Source organism: Protomyctophum parallelum, assembly GCF_964188405.1.
Source record: "Protomyctophum parallelum genome assembly, chromosome: 15".
Classification (NCBI taxonomy): domain Eukaryota; kingdom Metazoa; phylum Chordata; class Actinopteri; order Myctophiformes; family Myctophidae; genus Protomyctophum; species Protomyctophum parallelum.
The window spans coordinates 10,443,015-10,469,555 of NC_139710.1; the positions used below are offsets into that span (position 1 = coordinate 10,443,015).

The following is a 26,541-nucleotide window of genomic DNA, read 5'->3' on the forward strand; positions in this document are numbered from 1 at the left end:
CGGAATACGATTTGACGAGCATGTTAAAGATGATTTAATCTGACGGTGCACAGGGGGTTAAGTTTTTTTCCTCTTCTGCTGGGCTTTCATCCCTCATAATGGGATGTGCCATAGACCGACCGCATCGCTCTGCTGGTCTTTAGCTAGAGCGGGTCAACATAATATTGAGTGCGAGTCTGCGAGAGGCGGCGCAATATGGGCTGTGCTACGAGGAACGATGAACTGGGAGGCTGTATCACTGTACCTTACTGGTCAGTGTTGTGATTTCATCAAGGAGCCAGCTGCCGTGGTGGTTTGACTGGTCACCTTCATCGGATATGGTAACGCGTGGATTTTTCAGGGTGTGGGGATTGACGACCTGCCACATGGAATAGGCCGACAAATGGGTGTGTAATGTATCAATGTAGCCTACTAACATTACCGACTACCGATGTAATGTTCTCCCAGTGGCGATGCGCTCATTGAAGGAAACTGGTTTCACGCAGGCATCCGGAAAACGCATCCACGCGCCGCGGCTGTCTCGCATCCCGGTATGCAGCTCTGACAATACACAGCATTCCTTCAAGGAGCTGCACTATACAGATACCGCACATGCAGGGTGTCATGGGTGCGTCAACGCGGTTATTTCGCTTTGATTTGACAAAAAGGCGTTGGATATCAGTTTTGCAATGAGACGAACCGGAATTATTGGTAGACTGTATTGATAGATAGGCTACATATTCCGATTTCCGACAAACATGGCTGATCAGAGTAACATCCAGTCCGCCGCTTCCAAGAGTATACGGCCCTTTAAATCGAGTGAAGAATACCTGTATGCCATGAAGGAGGACCTGGCCGAGTGGCTCAACACCCTTTATGACCTAGATATTACGGTGGACACCTTCATGGAGGCGCTGGAGACCGGCTGTGCCCTCTGTCGGCATGCCAACAACGTGAACCGCGCCGCAGTGGACTTCCAGTTGGAATACCCGGAGGCTGCAAAGGCAATGAAGATGCCATGCAAGGATGTGGGCTTTCAGTCGCGCAACGTTGTCTCCGGGTCGTTTCTAGCACGGGACAATGTCTCGAATTTCATTGCCTGGTGTAGACAGGAACTTTGGATCAAGGATGTCCTTATGTTTGAGACCAACGACGTAGTGGAAAGATGCAACGAAAAGAACTTCGTTCTTTGCCTTCTTGAGGTGGCGCGTCGTGGGGCCAAGTTTGGTATGCTGGCTCCCATGCTGATCCAACTGGAGGAGGAGATTGAAGAGGAGATTCGGGACCAAGAGAGCTTGCGAGACTCGGTGGAACCAGGTGAACAGAGCCCGCCCAGCAGGTGTTTCAGTCGGAAGGAAATCAGTGAAACTGTCGAGGACGAACAGGAGGATCCAAGCCAATTCCTCCACTGGCAGCAGAAAAGAGTTTTATGTGACATGAGAAATTTGGACGAGTTGGTGAGTTGGGGTCCTAAATATTATCAGTAACAGTAGCCAACTGTTCACATTATCAATTTATCACCAAAGCTTTACTCTTTAGATCTAATTAGATGAATTACAAGACATAATAGGCCCATGTATTATAGTAGTAATGATTGATAATTTACATAATTGTGGAAGTGGTCTCCATATTGTATTAGATACATTTAACCTTATCATGTGATTAAGTGAACTCAAGTCCACTGATTTGCACCTGATGTGACGTCAGTCTACATTTCTGGAGTGTTATACTCTGCTATGAGTTTGGCTATACCATCGCCTGGTATTATTGGATCTGTATACTAGACAATATAGAGCAGCTTATAGAGGACATAAGAACACTTTAATTTGCCCAACAAAACACAGCTGTGTCAAAAGTGACCCTAGCCCTGCTAAAATGGTCCCTCTAAAAATATAGGCCTAATCTCAATGCTGCAGAGGAGTCTGGTGCCCTGCGGCTATCTGGCATGTTTCTGTTTGTGTTTAGGCTAAATTCCACTCCACTCAATTCCTCACATTCTTCAACACTGGACCTGAAATGTCTCAGATTCAGGTACAAATTCCTTTAGTTCCTGTGTAGTGGTTGTTTTCTTGCAGCTCACAGTGGATAACCTGGTTAGGCTTGTCGCAAATAGTCTCCTGGTGTATTTTGTCCTCAAGGCTAATTTAACACAATATGCTGCAGGCACAGGAGAAACCCATCTGTTCTGTGTAATAGCTCCTCTCTAACCAACTTCAACACTAAACTTCCACACACCCATATGGCTCTATTTGCTGTTTGGCTATAAAACAAATATTTCCTATACCCTTAAATTGGATCCATCATCCAACCCTGCGTAATTTGTCTCTTAACTGGCTGTCCCCCCTGGGACCTGCCAGACATAAGCGTGTGAGCATGAATGAGACATTGTTAGAGATAGCACAACTCATCTGCAGACAGACCAGCACAACACGTGCTCGGTTTATGAGTGGAGAGGAGTTAATATTTTGGTGCGGATGAGAGGAGCGGGGACAATGTCCGCCTTTCACACTAGAGATGTGAGGCAAAGCATAGAGGGGGGAGGAGGGGAGGAAAGACAGTCAGCAGTCATACTCATGCTGGTCAGGCAGCAGAGCGGAGCAATTATTATGTGATCTCTGCACAGAAATAGGGAAGGAGGGAGAGCATGTTGAGGAGGGAAGCAAACTTTGTATCCAGCCTTCTTCTAGGTGTCTATACACACTCATATGACTGTCAAAGTCTGGCATGGATTCTGTCCAGCATGCAAACGGATGAACTTCTAAAAGAGGAATATTTTACTCTTGCTCTCCTTTTCATGTTGTCCTGACCACTGACCACCAGCTCATCACCCCCCCCCCCCTCTCTTTCACACAGTCCTGTAGTGATATCGAAGTACAGAGACTGTTGATATGATAAAGGTATTGCCCTGCATGCTCCTGACAACAGTGCATCAGCAACATGAATCTCTGGGAGTGGGAACGTCAGCAGGTACTAAGAGAGAGAAGCAGCTATTATCTAAAGAATATACAGTTACTGTACTATTATTTGCTCTAATAATCTACACCATCTTGTCTGGTGTTTGATCATCTTGAGGTTACATCATCTTTTTGTGTGATTTATTTTCTTCTTTTTCTTTTGGTCCTTGACCTTGTCTGGGACAAGGGTGGTCAATGTCACCCATATCTGATTCCGGACTGTAGTATTTCAACTGCAGAACTACACAGAGGCTTTTGTTCCAATCAATATCTGATGAATTGGTAACTGAACCACCTTCTGTCGACTCTACAGGGTATTCAGCCTGTAGTTCTTCCATAACCTCAGTTACCAGTTCTCTCTGCAATACACTTGCGATAACTCTTCTCTTGTATAGAATAGTGTCTTGTAATTACTAGAAACCCTTGTTGCCAGTAGTCATGAGTATTTCTAATGGGAGGGAGGGAGACTAAGAAAGTTGACGGGCTTAGTCATATTTTCATTGGTCCTCGGCTGTGAGACTGTGTCTGTGTCTGTGTCTGGTCTGCAGAACAACCAGTCATGCAGGCAGTGCCACTTTCCTGCATCATGCAGAATGAATTGCTTGTCAGTACCGGATGCCTAGGCTCCTTCTCATCTACGTATGTTCAAGAGTCTGTAACATTATTGATTAAATGTCATTTTTAAAGACATCGTCTGAGAGACCACTTAACTAGACCACTTAAAGGGTAAGACCACTTTTTTTGAGGTTTGGGTTGTGTAGTTACTTTGCCATGATGCAACTCCAAATGTGGACAAGAAATAAAAAATAACTGCTCCAGTGATTAGAAATTGATAATTCAAAATATGCTCCTCATTGACTTACATTGTAGCTAAAACAGCTCTCAAAGTCACTCTTTTAGTACGTAAACAAACACAAACAATGTTGATTCAGACAATATAGAGCATCACCAAAACTCATGTGGTTTTATTTTTTCATAAAAATGTTATCTTCCTGTTGATTTGTCCATTTTATTGAGAAAACCCGGACTGGATCCATGGTCTTCAAATAGTAAAATCAACAGGAATCTAACATTTTTATGAAAAAATAAAACCACATGAGTTTTGGTGATGCTCTATATTGTCTGAATCAACTTTGTTTGTGTACGTACTAAAAGAGTGACTTTGAGAGCTGTTTTAGCTTCAATGTAAGTCAATGAGGAGCATATTTAGAATTATCAATTTCTAATCACTGGAGCAGTATTTTTTTATTTCTTGTCCACATTTGGAGTTGCATCATGGCAAAGAAACTACACAACCCAAACCTCAAAAAAAGTGGTCTTACCCTTTAACAGCAGATTCAAATGCCTGCATGTGAGAAAATATGATTAATATTTACAAGTTCTTTCAAAAGAGGCAATGATTGATCATTGATGTGCCTTGATTGATGTGACGTTTGGACATTCCAATACAATTTGAACATAAAAAAGAAAGTGATCTGTTTGGAAATCTGTTCACCACCAACTCACCAAGGCAGTACTTCACATTTAGGAGAGAAAAACATCACATGAGATACTGTCATGCATATTTATTTAGTTAAATTCTAAGTCAACATTTGGTTTGCTTTAACTTGCATTGGAAAGGATATTTAGCCAAGGCAAGTAACACACACTTGATTAAACATATTTGAGCCTTTCAGCGGTGGCTCAGATATCCCCAGCAGAATGGTGTGGTGGTGTGGCATATACGTGCTTTCTGTCACTATTTTGCTTTACTATAGAGCACCGCAGTCTTTTTTCCCATAGACATTTCAAAAAGTATTTATTTAAAGACCTTACTGATAAGCGTCGTACAAAGCCAACAAACACAATATTTTGGACCAAACAAATAATTACAAACAAGAAAAACAACAAAAAAAGTGTTGTAACCCGCCGTTTTCTTCTTCTTTCTAATTATTTGTTGTCATGATTTGTCACAACTCGAGTTGGCTTTGTACGAGGCTTAAAACGTCTTTAAATAAATACTTTTTGAAATGTCTATGAGTAAAATGAACAGGGAATCATTTCCTGGGCCCTGGTATGGGGCGGGACTGCAACGCTCTATAGCTGTAGGCTTCATTCAATAAAATCTAACTTAGCACTTTTCTTAGTATCTTAGTAGTGAAGTGTTATACCTAATTTATGCCCTGTCTTACATTTACAAGTGTCTCTTCCACAACGCATTGTGAGCTTGTAGATCTTTTTTTTTAGTCCATGACAATGTCATACGACAAAACATAAATCAGGCTTAACTTCCTTTTGCATCAATGAGGAAAGTATCGTGTTTGTGTAATAGAATGATGGCCTTTTATGAGCATACGATGTCTGTCTGTCTGTCTGTCTGTCTGTCTGTCTGGATCACAGCTGACTCCACCTTCACCACATTCAAAAGCACACTCAAAACACACCTTTTCGGACTTGCTTTCCCTACATAATTCCCCACCCTCCACTTTTTGTTTGTCTACCTTTTAACTAGTTAATTTATCTAATAGAATAGTTTTTGAGGGACGCTAGTTCCTCCTATATTCAGCTAGTGTAGATTTTCATCTTACACAAACATTGTCAATTCCCATTGACAATGAACGGAGAATTTGTCTTATGTGGAAGAGCAAATCGCCTATTTTTGTCCTACACAAAGACTAAATTCCCATTGATAATGAATGGAGAATGTATGTACGTGTAAGATGTAAGTTGGCACCTCGACAGAGTGCATTTGCAAGCAGAGAGTGCAGGTATTGTGGTTGTGCTGGCTTTTTTATGCGTATGCTCGTGGTATATATACTGATTTTGAGTGTAACGTAATGAAGATATGTGTCAATGTCGGGGTATAATTGGCTTTCGATGGCTACGTAATAAAGATATGTTTCAGTGACGGGTGGATTAAAGGTAATGTCTTTATGTATACATTTATGTATGTAATCTGAAACCTATCTTTATTACGTCACCATCACGGCATTGATACATTGATACATATCTTCATTACGTCACACTCAAAATCAGTATATACCTGTATACCACGAGCATACGCATAAAAAAGCCAGCCGACCACAGTATAGTACTTTTCAACTTACAATTTACATACATACGTTACATGTCAGCTAACCAATTGAAACATATCGTAATTACGTCACCATTGACAGGCAGTTATAACCCGACTTTAGTATTTAAGTTCAATGTTTTACAGAGAGGCTGAGATTTGAAAGTTCGTAGCGGTCGACAGTACTTGCGCGCTCTGCTTGCGCACTACTTGTGTGCAACACGCAAGTAGGCACTCGAGTCTCGACAGAGTGCAGTTCTAGTTATTACAGTATCTATCTATTTCCTGGCTCAAGATCTACTGTTGGGCATATTCAAAAAAAGTTTTAAACTTTGTTGTGCAACATTGGCCCATATCAATTTCATTGCTGGTGGCCTGTTGAGCAGGAATGGTGGTTCCCTGTGTACAGTAGGTGTACAGTAGCTGTCACATCAAAATGTATGTGTATCCGGTGATTAGTGGGGCAGTTCAGTTCCTGTTTGCTTTCCTGGTTAGCATAGGCGCTTATTTAAACATGCAGTCTAACGGCAACCACTGTCCTACAAATACCTCGACTCATCCAAAGATACATAAGATATGACTTTCCATAAGGAACTAAAGGAAGTGACAAAAATAGAGTTTCCCATAGACCAACTTATACACAGATCAGTTTTATTCTGAATCACATTTTCACACCTATGAAGTGGTATTTATTTTAAATAGAAATAGTACAGTCAGTAGTTAATTTATATTCTTATCTCTACACACTGTTTTATAAAATTCTCTAAAGCAGGCCATAATATTTCCTCTACATGTAGATTGTGATAGTGATATCAGACTGACCCCCATATGCCACAAGAAGCCACAGGCAATAGTTCTTGGCTGTCCATATACACAAAAGACATAATAGACATGTCCTGACTCCTTACAATACCATGTCTGTTGTTCTTTGAGCTGTGGACCATGAGTGCAATTAGGCCCTGGGGTTACTGTGGTTGCCTTGATAAAACACATACACCCAATTACCATGCAGTCTGACATACACTGATGATAAATACAAACTATACTTTCTGACCCCACTTAATGGAAGCCTGCATTGTTCACATACTTGCTGCATGTATAGATGCATACCGGTATGTTAGGTCTTTGAGCATGCATACGCAAAGACAATAAGAGCTTTTTGCACTGAAAGGTTGCATTGTATCATGCATCCTTTACTCCTCATCTCCTCTTCTTTGGGTTCGCTCATATGAAATGGTTCATGTGTCTTCACCCTTGGGCTTCATCATTCATTCCTTGTCTGGTTCATAAATGTGCAATAACCCGCATCGCTCTTCCCTTCCCTTCCCTTCCCCTCCCCCACCTTCCCCTCCTGGAGACGATAGAGTGGAGGGCAGAACAGTATGCCTTGTTGGTGGCATGGAGGAGCAGCACTGAATTAATTGACTGCCAACATTGACAGTAATGCTAATCTAGGCCTTCATCTCATGAGATAGACTGATGCTGTTGAATGTAGACAGGAAGAATCACAGGCATCAGAGAGAGAAAGAGAGAGAGAGAGAGAGAGAGTCAGAGAGAGAGAGAGCATGTTGTGGAATATATGCTCCATTAGCCACATGGTCCAATTCATGAATTCAGTGGGAAAATATGAGACAAAGCCTGGAGTGCCTTTAGTCTACACTCTGCTAAACCAGACTGGAATAGATTTTACACTGTGAGAGGGTGGGAGAATGTGTGTGCGTGCGTGCGTGCGTGCGTGCGTGCGTGCGTGCGTGCGTGCGTGTGTGTGAGTGTGTGTGTGTGTGTGTGTGTGTGTGCGCGCGCACGTTTTCATGCGTGCGTGCGTGCGTGTCAGAGAGAGAAAGAGAAAAGTAGGTCATCATGGCTTGCATTGGGCCAGACCTGTACACATTGCTGAGAGAACATGGCATGCCTCACAGTGTTTCTCTATCTTTTGTCACACACAGATCATGGAAGTGTTTAGACTAGACGTGGGCTAAATTTGAACACTGTATGACCAATTAATAGTTATTTTTACCCAGTTGGTTCTGCACAGTGCCAGTTCAGAGCGGTTCTCTCTCTCTCTCTCTCTCTCTCTCTCTCTCTCTCTCTCTCTCTCTCTCTCTCTCTGCCGACTGCCTGTCCTTTGTTTTTCTTCCATGCAGCAAGATGCACATGTAAACAGCTGATTCCACACTATTAATTATAACCTGCTCCATTCCTTTATTGCAGTGTGTGGAGATATCTGCTTTGTAATCAGCATTATCGCACATACTATTCTTCAAGTACGCATTTATCTAAATGGGGTTAGACTGATGTGTCTGTGCATTTTGTTTTTCTGCAGCTGTCCTCTGATTCTCTAAACTAGTCTCAGGTGTAGCTGTCAGAATGAGATGAGATGACAGTCCCTAGAAGGCCATCCACTCATATAACCTTGGCCCAGTGACAGTTGTCACACTGGTGTATTGATAGAACGTGGAGATTGAGTTCAGATCTTTTGATACACATCAAACAAACTGACAATTGGGTTGGTGATGGGCTGACTGAAGAAGTTCTCATGGATGCCGTTGGTTTTTAGTGTTGTCCCCCAGCAGGCTGTCTATCATGTGGCCCAAAGATAAGCATCGATTTTCAGGGATAGGCTTTCCTCAGAAATACAGTTGAAACCTGCCCTTGAGCTGCAAAGCTATTTCATAATGGCATTCAGAACATAGAGCTTTGTATTGTCTATGTGAGCTGGCCTGCATTGCTTTTGTAAAGGTCGCACTTCCATGGCCATAAAGGAATGGTGTGAAACAATTGCTGTAAAGTATATGTACTACCATTATTTATGTCCATTCTATCAAAGCGTTAACATTAAGACTTCACCCTGAGGCCTTTGAGGCTTTGAATTCAGCCCTATTCTTCTAACCAGTCTCTGCAGGCCTAGCCTGTTTGTGTACAGTATGTGTACCTATCTACAATCTTCAGTTCAGGATCCAGACCCTACAGCACTCTCTGCTTGACACCCAATGTAATTATAACGACTCAAAATGTTCCTAAAACCCTCTAGCCATATGGGTATTTCATCCGTTTTTCCATGATATTCGGTCTTCTGTGCTATGAGGTCAGTGGTTTGATAGGAGAGCAGCAGGAGAGCAGGCTATGTAATAAAACCCCACTCACCATGGGTGCACACGGCACAGGCTCTGGGAATCCTTAGTTGTGGTTAGTGAAGTAATACCCCCCAAAGTTCCAAAAATGCTCCCACCCCCACAGTGCCCCCACAACCCTTGCTTTTTTGCTTCCCTGATTCTTTCCTTATCTGACAGTAAAGATGTTTTGTCTTGGAACTAACTATTCCATACACATAGCAGATAAACTGAGCAGACTGAGTATCTTGTTCTGTGCTATTTCATGTAACTCACCTGCAGTGTACTGCAGTTGGTGTTGGTCAGAAAACCCCCTCATTGTCTACTCTTCCATGAGGATTTATTTTGCTACTCTGGACTTTACACACAAAATAAAGCCATGTATTTATTGAGATGTTGTTATCATCATACCAATCCTACAACAAACACGTTACAGCAAGCTAGCAATGTCTATGTTTTAAGAAGAGCACTTCTGAAGCTGGGTTCACACACTCCAAATGCTGCAGCCTTGTTCATGTGGGTGCCCACATAGTAATGTGGGCCGCAACAATAATATTTGAATGAACTTTGAGCAAGTTTATATACAAAGTTGACCAAAAGAAAATAATGTCACTATGACTCAGCCATATATTTTTGAATACCGGTATCTATATATACATACATAACGTCCTATACCTATACCTATATTCAGTTATAGTGTCGATTTTTGTCCTAACACAAACATTAAATGCCATTGACAATGAATGGAGAATTTATGTCATGTGTGATTGAGCAAATCGACTATTTTGTCCTAACACAAACATTAAATGCCATTGACAATTAATTGAGAATTTACGTCATTATGTAGACGAGCAAATCGGCTATTTTAGTCCTACACAAAGATTCAATTCCCATTGACAATGAATGGAGAATTTACGTCATATGTGTCTGAGCAAATCGACATGTTACGTTATGATGATGTTCGATAATAATAAATAAAGAAAGATAATAAGAGCGCCCCTCACTTCACACGGGTGTGATTTTTTTAAATGTATAAAAGAAACTGGTTTGTGGGGTATATTGCAAGTAGGGGCACTCGGATAAACAGAAGGGGTATTAATGCAACAAATGAGGATGCCAACCGCTATAAAACCCTATAAAGAAATAGAAACAGAAATTAGGAGAACGGGGGTGAATAAATGAAAGTAACAGCATGAGGCTGTGTGGATCTGACAACGGGTATATCAGATAACAGATAATGGGTGGGGCATGTAACCCCACTATGCCTCGTTCCCGACATGCATGGCCCCGGGTAGGCCTATTTAATTAAACTAGCCAGTGATGTTTCACAATGCAAATCAGTATACTCCAACAAAAAGAGGCAGAACATCTTTCTCTCTCCCTCTCCGACTCCCATTTCCTCTGTGCATCCCTTGGGTTTGGGACAACCCTCATTCTTGACCTTATCTCTACCATGGACAGCCCCTCAAATATCTGTAGGTCAGGAAGGAAGGGAAAGAAGAGATTATGATTACCCCCAAATTCTGTCGTCTCACACTATCACATGCACTGTACTGCAGATATAATGTAATCAGAATCAAAACAAACAAAAATAATGTTAATCTGTAAATGTACGCTTAACGTTTAAAGTTTAAAGGTTATATTTCCCAACACTCATTGTTTGAAATAATCAAAGGCAATGCCCTCCATCATTTGTACGTGATTGTGCACACACATCTGATAGTCACAGTAGATTAAGAGTATAGGGGTTTGCTCACTGTGCTGTGGATTGAGTTGCAGTTCATTCTTCTCTTACTCTCTCAAACATCTGCAGCGCTTGGTGAAAACGTCCCCCATGTGACCAGCATACATCCATAATTCATCCTTCAGTTTTTCGCAGTGTTCCAATTCCACTTCCGCATGTTTACTGCGTGACCTTACTTTTCTCCACCCCCTTGACGGTTACAATTCTGTTTATTCTTACACTAGTGTGTTTGCGTGTGTCCCTGCTGTTGATTTATTGACGACATGGGAGCTAGCCAGCTACACGGTTTTCACACAGAGATAGCACGGCAGTTCCACAAAGTCAATACTTAAAAGGTTGTGTTATTATTATGTTATCACAGACATTCTATAAGGGTTATCTTTCCATGCTGCACTGCTCTGCCACGAGACATGCTGTACACAACTCTAACCTCCTGGCTGGAAGAAAATGTATGATCTCAGCTAAAAGGTTTTTGGGGAGGTATTTTGCAACTTTAAAGAGAGGACTGAAAGGTTCTACTAAAGAAAGAATGAAAAAAGAAAAGCGAGAAAACCAAATGTACTGTTAAAGGAAGGGTGAGGATGTGTGTTTCTGTTGCCATGGGGATCTTTCCATTAAGTCACCGGCTGGGGTTTTTTCCCAAGCAGGGCTCAATCCACCTACATTGCAGACATTAAGACAGAGGAGACTTGAGGAGAAAGAGAGCCAAATGTCAGCGAGACAAAGACAACTAAGAGCAGTAGAGGTCTAGTGAGAGATGTTGTAGGCCTAACTGGTAGTTCATGGGCTAAAGAGATGTAGAGAGGGGCACATAGATGAAAAGACAGGTGGAAAAACAGGATATAAACTTGAATCGGGGCAGGCAAGGAAGGGAGACCAGAGAGGCAGGTGAGATGTGGAGGCTTAGCCCTCCTCTTTAATTAGCATGGGACATAAAGGGTGCTATTTCAGGAAAATGACAAGCTTCGTCCTTAATCTTCTGACTATGCCATAATCTGTAAAACTTTGTTTTATGACAGACAACACCCCGAACAACGAACATCCTCAACTCCACCAAACGTGTGCACTCACAACATTTTGGTTTTGCAAACATTTGGGGACGCTGCTTGGATTAACAATTTCATTCCATATACTCTTACCCTAATGTTATGTATAACCAGTGGGTTTTTACCCTTCAAGACGGTAACCCCTTTTGGGGTAGTTGTTTCTACAGTATGTACAGTATATAGCAACATCACATTTTTGTAATCTTTGAATAAAGTTTTTCAGAAAACGTAGGTCAGGATTTTGAAGAATCGGCCTCAGTTCTAAATGGTTTAACAGATACATGCCTAACTGCCTATTCTTAACTGTTACCAAAAAAATCTAACTGGGGCCACATCTGTCCACAAATACTGTTTTGATGTCCATAATTTGCACTTGCATTGTACCATTATGTACCATTAGGTACACTACTGTACTCTTGTGTTCCGCTGCATGTGTTCGACACAGCTCACTTTTTACTTTCCTCTCTGTCCACTTTGTAATGACTCTCTTTCTCCTCTTTTGCTCTTGGTCGACAAGTGTGCACACGCCTTTTGTCTGAGAGCAATGCCAAGAAAAACATAAAAGTCAGTCCTATCCCACGAGAGAGGTGGGGCTTCTATGACGTAAACACAGGCGTCTCTCTCCATGCAGCTATGTCTGCCTCAAGTGCCTAATAAGCCCCCCCCGCCCACCACCAGAGCAGAGCACCAAACTCTCTCAATTCAAAACCCATCTGGGAACCACAGGCCGCCTGCTGTCACCACCCAGTCTCCGTTTTGAACTCTCTCCCCTCGACTTACAGTGTCACTACCACCAGAAGCAATGTCACTTACTTCTACACTGTGAAATCCTACGTATTAGTTTAGTTTACACAGGAACATGGCATTCACGAGCATGGCGTCCACATACACGCTGTGAGTTGAATTGGGTCTGCTGCGAATTATGACACATTGCAGTGCAGATAGTGACCTCAGTGTTCCAGGCTGATGAGGCAATGCTTTCTGTATGGGACGGGAAGGAGAGGTGGGGCACTCTATAACACAGTAGCTACTTGGAGCTCTGCAGGCAGGAAGATGAGTCATCACACACACACACACACACACACACACACACGCACACACACACACACACACACACACACACACACACACACACACACACACACACACACACACACACACACACACACACACACACACACACACACACACACACACACACACACACACACATTCATGTACATTGTACTGTGCATCAGATATAACTCAGGCAAAGTATAACTCAGGCTTACTGTGTTGAATATGAGATGTCAGAATGTTGAGATGTTTCTCTGTTCAAGGTTTTAAATCCTGTTTTGTTCTCTTCAGGTGCGGGAGATTCTTGGCCACTGTTCCTGTCCAGCTCAATTTCCCATGACCAAGGTGTCGGAGGGGAAGTACAAAGTTGGAGATTCAAGTGCCCTCATCTTCATAAGGGTATGAAATCAATCATTTGTCAATACATTTACATAAAATGTTAGGGGCATCATGGTGGCGTAGGGCAGTGGGTCCCAAATTGGGGGTTGGGGGTCCCCAAATTATTTTGAGGGGGGGAGGTTCCCAGAAGATTAGCTTAATGTGCAACATTGTTTTCTCACTCAACAATAAACAAGCCAACAAGGATGTGTTTGGATAAAGAAGTCTACCCTTTGGATACATTTGTATTTTGGTACTGTCACTTGATGCTTCTATTGCTTCATATCAGTAAAATTGCCAAGATCAATCTAGAGTTTGGGGCCGCTACGTGGCCAACATCAGTTGGACTGTGATTTAATTTCATAGTATCACTTTTGTTTGTAAATACATCGAAGATGCGAAGCGAATGTAATCCATTCCTAATAGGCCAATAGCCTTGGCCTAGAGGGCATCAGGTGGTCTCCAACCTTCTTAGAGTGTTTCAACCCTCAACCACTAGGCTATGTGATTGCTCTCTCTCACTCTGCCTCTCTCTCTGCCTCTCTCTCTCTCTCTCCTGCTGGTGTTTACCATCTCCTTACATATCTCCTGAACACAGTTTTCGCATTTGGTTCTGTACAGACTTCCAGTGAGACACAAATAGAGCTTTGGGTCATTTCCTGACTTGGTCCTTATCTTCTTTCCAGCCTGTTTGTACTCGACTGTTTGTCTTAGACCCAACCCTAAGTTTTGCCACTACCCGTTCTGGCCTCTCCAGCCCGGGCTTGTTGATACTGCGTATTGGTTTTGTCTTATTTATCCTTCACATTCCGCCACTGGTTTAATGGACTCAATGCTTCTCAAGGGACCATTTTTTATAAGATAGGCCTATGTTTATAAGATACTGTAGGTCTATGTTCTGTCTGATTGGCTATAATGTCAATTACATTGTTCTGGCACTCGGGTGCCACAGTAGTAGTCCACCACCGTGGAGGTTGCGAGTTTGAATCCACCGTGGTGCATCAGGCTTTGTCCAGCATCTATACCAGTGGTTTTCAACCATTTTCATACCACGGTTCATTTTTTGAGTCTGCATTTGAGCCACGGACCACCATTTGATGATATTTAGCGTCTCAAGACCCAAAACGTTTAACTTTTAACTTTTGTTATTAAAGAAAAGGCGGGGATGTTGGATGGGTGGATGATCGGGGTGGATGTTTCGACTCAAACAGAGTCTTGATCATCTCTGTGTGAGTCGAAACATGTTGGCTTATTTTAACTTTTCTAAATAAAGTACATTTATTTTTATCCACCCTCTCCTCATTTTTTAATCCTTTGAGTGCTTGATTTGCCGCCTTAACCCATTCTGACCGGGCACCCATTTTGGTGTCAGCATCATGTCGTGCTTTAGCTATTGAAAAATAGCAGATCTAGGTCTGCTATTTTTTGAAAAATCGAAGAACGACTGACATTTTTTAGAATCTGATCTCAGGTCAGAATGGGTTCATCAGACCAGTGTGTGTCCGGCGGAAACCTCGTATGAATCTGATCTCAGGTCAGAATGGGTTAACTTTAGTATTCCAGTCCTACTGATCCTTGTAGAACCAGCCTACTTTACATAACTTTTTTGCGTCTCCGTGGAGCACCTGGTTGATTTTAGTTTTGTCGCTTCATATTTTGTATATTTTGTTATAAGATTTTGTCCACAATTCCATACTGTATTGATGTTGGTACCAGAGGAGAGACAACAGGCAAACGATTAAAATAACTATTCTCTAATTGTAGGTAATGCATAGGTTTAACAATAATGTAACTCTTGGGAGCATAAAATGAAACCAAATGGTCCCTTACGCTCTCAAGAGTTAAAGATCCAATAAGGGTCCATTTGCTTAGCAACTCTCCATAATTTAGCTGGGGACCACCTGGGAACCCCCTCAAGGACCACTGGTGGTCCACGGATCACTGGTCTATAAGAATACAATTGGCCTGTGTTCAGGGAGAGGCTAATATCACTGTAGTCAGTACACTGTAACGGGCACTTGAGTGGCTGGAAGACTGGAAAAAGTGCTACAGTATGTAAATTAACCCATTCTGACCTGAGATCAGATTCATACGAGGTTTCCACTGGACACACACTGGTCTGACGAACCCGTTCTGACCTGAGATCAGATTAAAAAAAATGTCACAGTCGTTCTTTGATTTTTCAAAAATAGCAGACCTACAAGCTCGTATCGCGCCACTCGGTGGCGCGATATTTTAAATAGCTAAAGCATAACATGATGCCGACACCAAAATGGGTGCCCGGTCAGAATGGGTTAAGTCCATTTATCATTTACAATGACAGTTTGTCAAATATTCAGGTTAGGATTAGGTATTTTTTAGGAAAAAGGTTATGGTTATAGGGTTAGGGATATGAATTTTGAAGTTTGGGTAGGTTAAGTAAACTGCTTGACATCCCCATTCCCCCCCAAAACAGTATATGACAAGTGTGTGAGTGTGTGAGTGTGTGTGTGTGTGTGTGTGCGTACATGCATGCATGCATGTTTCCATGCGTGCGTGTCTGTGTGTGTGTGTGCGTGTCTGTGTGTATGCGTGTCTGTGTGCTGTGTGACTGTGTATGTTAGGCTTTTAAGATTAGGCCCCGCCCATTATCTCCACCCTCTCTTCAATTCTCACTGAGGATGACAGTGATTATGCATATTCCCCAGCAGCCTTTGGTGCAGCTCACATGCTTTCCTTATTCATCTGTAGGGTGCAAGGCAGCTTGCTGGTAGCCACCTTTCCTTATTCATCTGTAGGGTGCAAGGCAGCTTGCTGGTAGCCACCTTTCCTTATTCATCTGTAGGGTGCAAGGCAGCTTGCTGGTAGCCACCTTTCCTTATTCATCTGTAGGGTGCAAGGCAGCTTGCTGGTAGCCACCTTTCCTTATTCATCTGTAGGGTGCAAGGCAGCTTGCTGGTAGCCACCTTTCCTTATTCATCTGTAGGGTGCAAGGCAGCTTGCTGGTAGCCACTATCAAATCAAACAGTCCTCTATTTCGGTTGACAAGGAAGTAGAGGAGGGGATGGAGGCTAGAGAGGAAGCAATGACAAAAAAATGTATAAATCCATGTGGCGCCAAATAAGAAGTCCTTGTCCCTAGGAAGGTCTTCGACTTGAATTGTTATGCACAGAGGCCGCAATGAATCATGAACGGCAAGCATAACATTCATAAAGCATGAGCATTTAGTGAGATGCTGGATCAACCTGCCTCCACTCTGACCACAAGTAGTCTCTGTATCCTGTTGCCATAGAAACAGGGACTGGGTCTCCACCGTTGTGAAGATTGGGATACCCCTTCATTGTTTTGGAATTAAGACAGCTGAGCCATGGAGGAGCTCTCAGCCTTATCACACTCCTTATATTTTCTACTAAACCAGCTTTTGTCTTGACGTGTAATGGAGCACAAGCAGCAGTGCATATCTTCAGGATAGAGTCATGTGTACAAAAATAGTTCCATGTTGTACACTCTAAGTTACAGAGTCTTCATTTTGGTTCCTAACTATCATTCATTTAGCTGAGGGCCCCTGGAACCCCCTCAAAGATCTGTGAAGGTCCCCAAACCGAATGTTGAGAACCAGTGGTGTAGCGTGTGAAGTACAGTGCAGCTATCCCTCTGATCAGCCGCGTCTGCTACCCTGCTGCCCGTAACTCCTCCCAGCCTCAACCCGAGGATGACACATGTGCTTTACTGCTTGCTGTGCTGCTGCACACAGGCTCCATGCCACCCCACACAGATGTAGAGCCACATTACTTTACCTCGCCTGCCCTCAGAAATGCGTAGCCGGCAGAGACAAAGAGGCTGCATACACAAAGCTGTCACATAAATGTGCTGCTTCAGTGAAGATGGCTTCTTCCTGGAGGGAGAGAGATACTCTGGGCTGATGCTGTGGTTCTGTCTGTGTCTCTGTGTTAGCAGATGAGTACACGAAGGGGCTCATCTACCGATCACCTATTTTCTCTTTAGCTAGTTAGCTAGCTAGCTAGCTAGCCAGCCCTAGATAGCCACCTTCTCCACTCTTCTCTAAAATCAAAGGCAAGGAGTCAAGGAAAGGAGGAGAGACGAGTCGTTGCCATGATAATTCTACCAGTGGGCAAAACCAGCTGACAGGGAAAGAGAGTATAAAGAACAGTGTTTTTCATGGCACCATGTCTCTATTATTCTCCCCTTTGACATTTTTGTGTTGGCATGGCGATGATGAGCAGTGCATAATGGCAGCAGCTGGGAGGGATGTGGGAAGGGGTGGGTGTAGGGCAAGGAGCAGCAGGGACACAGGCAAGGGTGCATCTTTGGGACTGTTACATAACATTGTGGGGGCAATAGAGGGATTGTGGCCCTGTGGGCAACTGCTCAGCATGCTGCCCCACTGGTGGAATTTGCATATCTACTGATTTGATCTGCCTTCAGTGTGGTAGCCTATTGCAAATAAAACTAGAAATGCACCTTGTCGAGCTGCCAACTTGCACTACTCGCCACCAGCGACGCCACCAACATACAGAGCCAATTGGCTCCAATTGGCCGAGGGGTCCACCGACATACGCAGCAAGCTGCCAACTTGCGCTCTGATTGACCGAGCGACACCACAATCCCTGCTTGGATTGGCCAAGCGACACCACCAACAATACACAATACAGGGACCACCAAAAATTCACAATCCCTGATTGGCCAAGGCATACGCAGCCGAAAACCGTACTTGCGTTCTGCTTGCGTAAGTAATAAGCTCTGGTTGTAACTCTATGTTATGGGGGGGGGGGGGGGGGGCATGTCCCTATACTGTAACACTCACAGTTTTTCTATGTGTTGTGTGTGTTTCCATCAGTGCTCCCTTATGTTTATCTGGCTGTGTCTGATTTCTTCTTTCTTCCTTCAGGTTCTTCGTACTCATGTGATGGTGCGGGTGGGCGGAGGCTGGGACACATTAGAACACTATTTGGACAAGCATGACCCCTGCCGCTGTGCTGCCTTTGGTGAGATCACTTCCCGTTCCCTTACACAAAACAAAGTCATTGCTTTGTCTTGCAGTTGAACTTTAGAATTCACTTATGATCCAATAGATTTATGAAGCTGATTCACATGTGACACGCTTGTATTTAGACTGCGAATTATTCATCAGCTTGACTTTATTGTGTCGTATTTGTATAATCTATGTGGGTTACAAGATGTGTTCTTATAAAGCAAAGTAATTTATCCCCTACTCCCCACTGCTATCTCATTCAAGGTTAAGTAAGTGTTGTAAATTCCAACCAATCAGCCATACATGTTGCCATAAACAGGAGAATAGTTATCAATGTTAATATGTATCCTCACTTTAGAGGGGCAGCATAAAGTAACCATGGTTATAGCATAGGTTAGGCTTTTAAACCCCTGGAGCCCTTATAGCCCACAACACTGCCAGTGTGATGATGGGAGAGGCCTTTGGTCTGGTGAGACCAGCTGTAGTCATGCTTAGTACTGCAAGAGAGATCATATGGTCCTGTCTGTCTGTCTGTCGATAAGAACTGTGACCAGAAAGTATGGTTACGCAGATGATCTGGCCATAATGCTGGGACAACCAACCTGGAAGTCAATGGAAGAGGGTCTCAACCAGGATATGACCATGCAGCTTGGTGTCCGTTGCAAACCATCTCAACAACAGAGAAGCGAAAATGAACCTGGAGTTCCAACAAGCACCAAAGTACCTCGGCATACTCTGGATAGGACAATGTCCTTCAATCAACATAGAAGACGTGTTTCACCCCACTGCCTGTCCTTGCAGGAATTGCCCCGGACATTTGACAACGATAGTCGTCAAATGTCCCCCCCTCCCTCAGTGTAAATAATAGGATGATCACTAGTATTCATCGGAGTACATATATGGGTTGATGTTCCTATCTCAATGAAGTAGCAACCTAATACAGGCTCTCCATTGTCGCCGTGTATGAGCCTAGGGATATCGATATGGTGCTCAGCTGTGGTTTATTTCTGGCCTCCTGTTGATGACTATTATGTCCTGCTAGGCTGTGGGTGTTGTCACAGGCTGGCTGGATGTGCTGCACATGTCTGTCCTAACATTTCCTTGCCATTTGTCTCCCCAGCCCACCGCTACCACCAGGCCAAGGCCAGCGGTCAGAGCCAGGGTGGCCACAGTAAGTCCTCCAGTGCGCACTCATCCCGCTCCACGAGCCCTGGGCCGCATTGGCGCAACGAAGGCATAGCCCCTTACAAGCCTCCATCTGATAGGCGCACTCTGGAGCCTCCCTCTGCCCTGTGTGCTCCGTCTTCCAGCACAAGGCCTGGTCGGTCTCACCACCCCTCTGGCAACACCGAGCCAGACTCCTGCGCTGCGCGCGCCCTGCTCCCACGACCGCCAAGAGATCGATCAGAACCCCGACACTTTAATCCTCTCAGGTGTGTGTGCACGTGCATCTGCATGCAGTAAAGCAGCCTTGCAGGCCACATATACTTATCACCAATTTACACACACACACACACACACACACACACACACACACCCTCACACACACACACACACACACACACACACACACACACACACACACACACACACACACACACACACACACACACACACACACACACACACACACACACACACACGGACATGTACTGACTGTTTACACACACAGCCAACATACCCAAGCCAGGAAAAGGAAGCTACAGATTAGACCAGTACAGATTTATCTAATCTCAGGTGACATTGCACATAAGCCCAACACACACAACCATCCTCCTGTGCCCCCTAGTGGCCTCTCCACCCACCTCTCTTCTTTCCCCTCTTTTCTCTCCCCTTTCCTCCCTCCTTTTTATCCAGTTAATTAAACTAATGACTGTCAGAACTTGGCTAGGATCCAGCAGCAGAGCTGTTGATCAAGCCCTTGTCTGCCCGCTCTCAAATGCACACAGTTCATTGGATTGAAACAGCATGGGGTTAAGAGGAGAGGAAAAACACAATTGTTTGAACCGATGTGTCTCAGAAGTGGTGTGATAGTCAGAGTGTTGGTATGTTAAAGCCTATAAAGTTTCTCACTGTGGATTGTTAATAGTGTGAGATCTGCCCGGTTCCCTCATAAGCCTAACCAAATGTTGAGTTAGTCACATACTTTATACATACGTCAGTGTGGAGGCGCCATTGTTCAACACAATTAGGATTTGAGGGGTGGTTTACTTTGGCTTCTATCCAATGTGTGGCTCAGTTTCCTTGTTGAGTGACGACTTATAGTGGGCGTCAAGGCAACCTCTCTGAATTATCCATGTGTGGGTGGGGCATCACCCTCAAATGCGCCAGACTAGACAAGGCATAATCTGACATCTATCCCCAGACTCAGACAACTGTTCCCAGCTTTGCTATCTAGGGCAGTAGGTCAACAGGTGGAGAGATAGTACACTTTGTTTAATTTGTAAGGTTACAGCCTTGGTACCTAGGTTGGAGTGTTCCTTGTTAGGTGCCTGGTTTGTCCAACACAAAAGTTTACATGAACTGACACAAAAGCCAGGAAGTAATGTAAGATGTGACACAGCACTGGTCTCCATGAGAATCAAGCGTCTCGGCTGTGTACACTGTACAGTACTCGCACCAATCAAGCCTCTCACATAACAGATGAACTAACCGACAGATATATGATACTACATCATATGATATGGTTAACACATCAAGTTAACCAACGATCTCGCCCATGTTGACGATATCACGGGGATAGATTTTCCCGGGGAGGTTTTAATTTTATAGTTTACACGGTGGCCGCGCTCCCCAAAACACAGAAAACACAGAAATTCAGATTGTCTTCTTCTGACAGACACAAGACATTCATCTTTTTCACTTCTCGGAAACCGTTGGTCCGATCGAATTGCCACTCAACATGCCCCCCCCCCCCCCCCCCCTGGGGGACACACAACCAGACACACAAGTTTGATGTCAAACAGTCAGACGGCGCCTGAGTTGTGCCTGGATGGACGGACGGACGGACGGACGGACGGACGGACCGACCGACAGACAGACAGACAGACACTACAGTAGCATCTCTCTCTATAACAATCTAATTTAGAAACAAATGCAATGTTTCATGGAGTTCTAACTTTCATGTAAACTAGATTTTCCCTTAAATAGACAAATTTACAATCTAGAACATTCTTGATCTTCATCCACAGCAACTTTTATAATTGTCAACTAACACACATTAAAGTGCTTAGCTAATTAAATGTACAAATGGACACTTTTTGGGGTTGCATTTGTAAAGTCTTCGAAGCTAAACCAACACCAGGATTTGATGGTGAACAGTCCATGCCTATGCTCTTTACATATAAGGGGTTGGACCCCCCCCCCCCCGATCTCAATAGTGAGGCTAAAATATTAAGTTGGAATTAGATCGTACAGTATATTCACTGAAGAATGAATACATATTGTAAATAACAGCAAAAGCTATAAAGTGAACTAAAATAAACTTTAAAAAGTACCATAATTACAAAATAGGTGTCTTTGAAGCAGAAAGAAAGAGGAAATATTGGCCTGTGGAAGAGGCGAGGCCATTGTGTCAACAAAATCAGTATCTTTATTGCAAATTGAATTATTATCATTATAGGTATCATATTTATACCACATATTGTAATGTCTTAATCTAATCTTAATCTTAATCTTGATTGTTCTGTAAATAATTGGCCCATCATCTGTAAAAAACATATTAACATTTCTTTCAGTTGAAATATTACTTAAGTGACACATTGCATGACATTGTGTTGCAGATGCATGAACTAGGTTTTACTGTGATTTAGTGAGGCCTGGGTTAGTCAGTTTCTCTGAGGGTACCACTGTTTTGTGTCAATGGATTGGTGTGTGGAGAGAGAGCGCTGTGTGAGGGTTTAGGTTAGAACATCCACTGGACCTATAATCCTGCCCCCACTTGCTCTCATGTTCCCTGTAATCCCCCTGGTTGTCACTGCCTACTCATCCAGGAAGCCCCACACCCTAGGTTGGTCAGACTGCCTGTGCAGAGTAACAACATAGAGAGATTCACAGTCCCAGAATGTCACAGATTAGAGGTCATTTCATGGACTGAAGGTAGAGGATATTTACTGTAAACCTGCTATGGCCATACAGAGCAATATGGTGCTGTACTACTTATTGCATCAAGGGACACGTGTCGTGAACTGGTTATTTCTATTATCACATGTCAAATAAACTAATACAGTTAAGTAAATACAGTTAAAGCACATTCATTTCCTTTCTTTGTTGCAGGAATAAGGAGACAATGTTGCCAATGACAAGGCGTATGTCAGGGGATAGTGACTCCTCCACTGCCTCCTCAAAGGGAGGAGGAGGAGGGGGGACACGCTACCCTCTAGGAAGCACTGCACGCCGCCGTTCAGGTGAAGACGTGGTTCTGCTTGTCAACCGTAAGGAAGGGAAGCATATGATTGAGCGGCCTGGAGGAGGAGCTCAGACTCCTGGCCTACGTCCCCCGATGCCCCGTGCACGCAGCCAATCTCGGGAGCGTCCCACGCCTGCTCCTATGCTCAAACCCACCCCGCCGCAAGCACCCTCTGATGGAAGCAGAACCTCCCGCACAGAAAGGGGACGCTCTCTTGGAAATGAAGGGCCCAGGAGATTTCCACGTTCACACAGCCAAGGCAAGCTGCCCAACCGGACTCGGCCCAACGATGCTAGCCCTGGAGCATCTCCCCGCCACAGGGACCCCCAGCCATCAGACAGGCGGGAGGACCTTCGAGGAAAACAAGCAGCCCCTGCCACCCCCAGAATTTTTAGTAGCTTGACCAGGAGACAGTCCTCCTCATGCTCCAACTCACCCATTAAAGGGGTCCAGAGCAACAACAGCAGCCCCAATAAGAAGACCACAGTCACTCCCAGGCCTCCGGCCCCTCGTTCTCCCTCTGTGGGAAAAAGCAGGCTGTTGCCACCAGTCACCTCAGGAGGCAGACGTTCCCCACACTCCTTACCTCGCAGCTCTCACCACCATGGCCCCCGATCCCCTCGGACCTCCCACAGTCCTCGCTCTACCGGTCGAGGCCATCATAAGGATTGGTCTGGGCTGGAGCGCCAGGAGCCAGATGAACGAGAGGGACTAGGCTTCCAGATGCTCCCCACTCTCGATCCCCAGAGAGAGCAGGAGCTTTATCGTAGCTTTGAGGCTGAGTTCCTGGCTAACCAGGCCAGAGGAGAACCTAGCAGACCTCCCTTACTGTTGCCTGTCCCCACACACCCACAGCAGGTGGGTGGAAAGCTCACAGTGCCAACCTCTGCTGATCCTAATGTCACTGACTCTGCCTATTCCTCCTCCAATTCTTCCACCTCCTCCCTGAATGTCGCGGCCAAGATAGGAACTCTGCCTGACCTCAGGGAATCCAAGAGAATGAACCCTCGTCACTACCCGCTGGACGACCCTTTGAACTTAATGCACGGACACAACCCAGCAGGACTGCACAATGGTGGACAAGGAGAGTGCTGGGGTGAGCGAGGGGGGGGTCTTAGGAAGCTCCCCGCTATCTCCAGCTCAATGGAGGAGAGTGAGTGCCTGAGTACCATACCTGGAGATACAGAGCCAGCCAAATCCACGAATCAGGCCCCATCCCAGCCTCCTTTCCACTCTAGGAATATGAACGGAGAACGTGGAGGTTGCCCTCCCTCTGGAGGCTCAGGACCTGAAGGAGATGTTCCTCTGGAGGATCAACAGCCAAACCTACCATATGACTTGGAAGACGGTGACCCCAACGATGACCTTCCTCCTCCGGAGGCCTGCCCCTCACCAGTGGCCCTCCCCCCTTCTGAGGATTGCTCCTTTCAAGACTCTTCTAGTGAAAACTCCTCCATGTGCTTCAGTCTGAGTGAATCACGTTCGGAGTCCTCACCCCCGCCTTCGCCGCTGGCCAATGGGGACGCTGCTGGAGGGGTGGTGCTACGGCCAAAGAGAGGACAGAAGAAGGCAGAGAGGGTACCTTCCATCTACAAGCTCAAACTGAGACCAAGGATTAGACCTCGCACTGACAACCGGCCAGACAACAGCCCCTCGCGTATCCCCACCCCGCTCAGCTACAGAGACCTGCAGGCACACGATCACCTCTCCCCTTGTAACACTCCACCGCTGTCCCCTCAGAGCTCCCGTGCAAATGGCCACACATCCTCTCGCAAGGGCCTGCACCACCAGGCCTTTGATCTCATCCACCCCCAGACACACTCCTCAGCTATGGGCAACAAAGAGTGCTCGTACCCTGGACAGTCAGGTAGCCTGGACTCTGATGCCTGGATGTAGCACAAAACGGTGTGCAGCAAAAGAGGGATTTTGTTGTCATACGATCACTGTCTAAAAGGACTGGAGACCAGGCTGTGGACTGTTGGTATAGCATGTTGCACACTTTTCTTTTTCTTTTTTTTGGCCTCTTCATATCTGTGGGGGTTTCCATGATATTTTTTTGCACTCAAGCCAAATTATTTATTACCAAAGGAATTAGTTTTACTTTCATTTTAATGTATGCATGGTGATTGATCATATTCATAATCATAACATAAGGTGTCTTGTGAAAAGCTCATGATTGCTGCCACTGCAGAGAGGGAAAGAAAGAGAGAGAGCATATGTGCTGCCATGTGCCCCCACCGCAGGGCATACTGTAGTCAAGTGCCAAGGACTAGAATAGATAACCTGTGGACAGTAGAACACTAGTCAGAAGTCAAATGAGTTGGCTCCCTCTTGTGGTTGACCCCATCATTTATGCTTGCCATGGTAGGGTGACTGTGATATCTCACTGTTGCTCAAGGTTAAATGACTATCTTGATTTACCACAATTCTGTGCTCAAATACTCAAATACACAGTACTATAATGTGCAACGACTGTGATGTACCTATCTATATACCCTATCAGATGAAAATACCACACTACATGTTGCATACTGTATGTGCACACTACCAAGAAATGTGTACTATTACTGTATGATATCACCGTATCACAACTATTCAACACAATGCAGATTGACAATGTTTTTAAGCTTTTAGGTTTTTAATGTTCTCGTTGAATGCAGTAAAAACATTCACATTTTATTTCTATTTCTAATGCAGTGAGTTAAGTCGATTAGGATATTACTGTGTGTCATTGTCACTGAATGAGCAACGTTGAGTTCTTCTTTCATCAATACTGTACCCTGGAATTCAACAAAATATTTAAAAAATGTATTTATGTGCAGAAGACACAATTTAAAAAGGATTGAATACAAATATGTAAATACTTATGTGGATAAATGAATGAATACTACAATACTGGGTATTGTGTATATAACAGGTGTTGAATATATAATGTACATATTCACTGTATTAAGTTTTATGCCGCCTTAGCTATGCAATATTGCTGTTGGAGATGCCTTCAGAGTTCCCTTTGCCTTAAAATATTTTGGTGGACTTGTTTTTGAATGTGTTTTTGTCAGTGTGCTCTATTGAGCAACTAGAATGCCATAATCATCATGACCACTTTCAGAAAATGACAAATGGTTTGAGCGTTAAATTGTGGACATAAGTGGGAAACATTTCCATTTTTAGTTTAAAAATACTTGATGTACATAGACATGATAAAGATGCATATGTATTGCCTCTGAATCCCTCGATGGCTATCACATTGACACACATCTTAAAGCGATAGTTCACAATTTTTTAACTTAAGTTGTATGAAATACTTGCCATTAATATAGTGGTTGCAACTGTAATTGATTAATAGTGGTGGGAGTTCTGCTTTGGTTTTGGTGAATATTAAGTAGTTCCGGTCATTTTGTGGGGGGCACTGGGGCCACGCATTAAAAGTAAATGAATCCACAAAACCATCGTCATTTGTATTGTTGACCTATTTCTAAAATATTAGTGCAACTTTCGTTCAACTTTTACTTTCAACAAATTACGTTAGTTTTGTGGATTAATTTACTTTTAATGAGTGACCCCAGTGCCCCCCACAAAATGACCGGAACTATTCACCAAAACAGGAGCAGAACTCCCACCACGGGACTCAGGCAATCAATTAATACAGTTGCAAGTTGCAACCACTATATTATATTGGCAAGTATTTCATACAGTTTAAGTAAAAAAAGAAAAAAAGAACTATCCCTTTAAATCTAATTTATGCTTAATCTCTATGCTATATAATTTAAACAAATTATAGTGTCACTTGCTGTTTAAATAACACTTTCAATAAAAGAAAATGCATTGTGAGAAAACTGTTA

The 26,541-nt window shown here is 43.9% G+C and overlaps 1 protein-coding gene across 1 annotated transcript; it reads left to right on the forward strand.

Moving 5' to 3' along the window:
• The first annotated feature begins 58 nt into the window (after positions 1–58).
• gas2l1 (growth arrest-specific 2 like 1) lies at positions 59–26,201 on the forward strand. Its single transcript, XM_083783938.1, has 5 exons — positions 59–1,436; positions 13,233–13,340; positions 18,208–18,304; positions 19,412–19,724; positions 22,567–26,201. The coding sequence occupies exons 1-5, from the start codon at positions 738–740 to the stop codon at positions 24,593–24,595; spliced, it is 3,246 nt and encodes a 1,081-aa protein (XP_083640064.1). The 5' UTR covers positions 59–737; the 3' UTR covers positions 24,596–26,201.
• The last annotated feature ends 340 nt before the right edge of the window (positions 26,202–26,541 follow it).

Bases quoted from the DNA above. Each gene is read 5' to 3' on its own strand.
- gas2l1 (XM_083783938.1), top strand. From the start codon at position 738: ATGGCTGATCAGAGTAACATCCAGTCCGCCGCTTCCAAGAGTATACGG. The intron at 1,437-13,232 runs GTGAGTTGGGGT...TGTTCTCTTCAG, and splicing joins TGAGAAATTTGGACGAGTTG to GTGCGGGAGATTCTTGGCCA. The intron at 18,305-19,411 runs GTGAGATCACTT...TTGTCTCCCCAG, and splicing joins CTGCCGCTGTGCTGCCTTTG to CCCACCGCTACCACCAGGCC.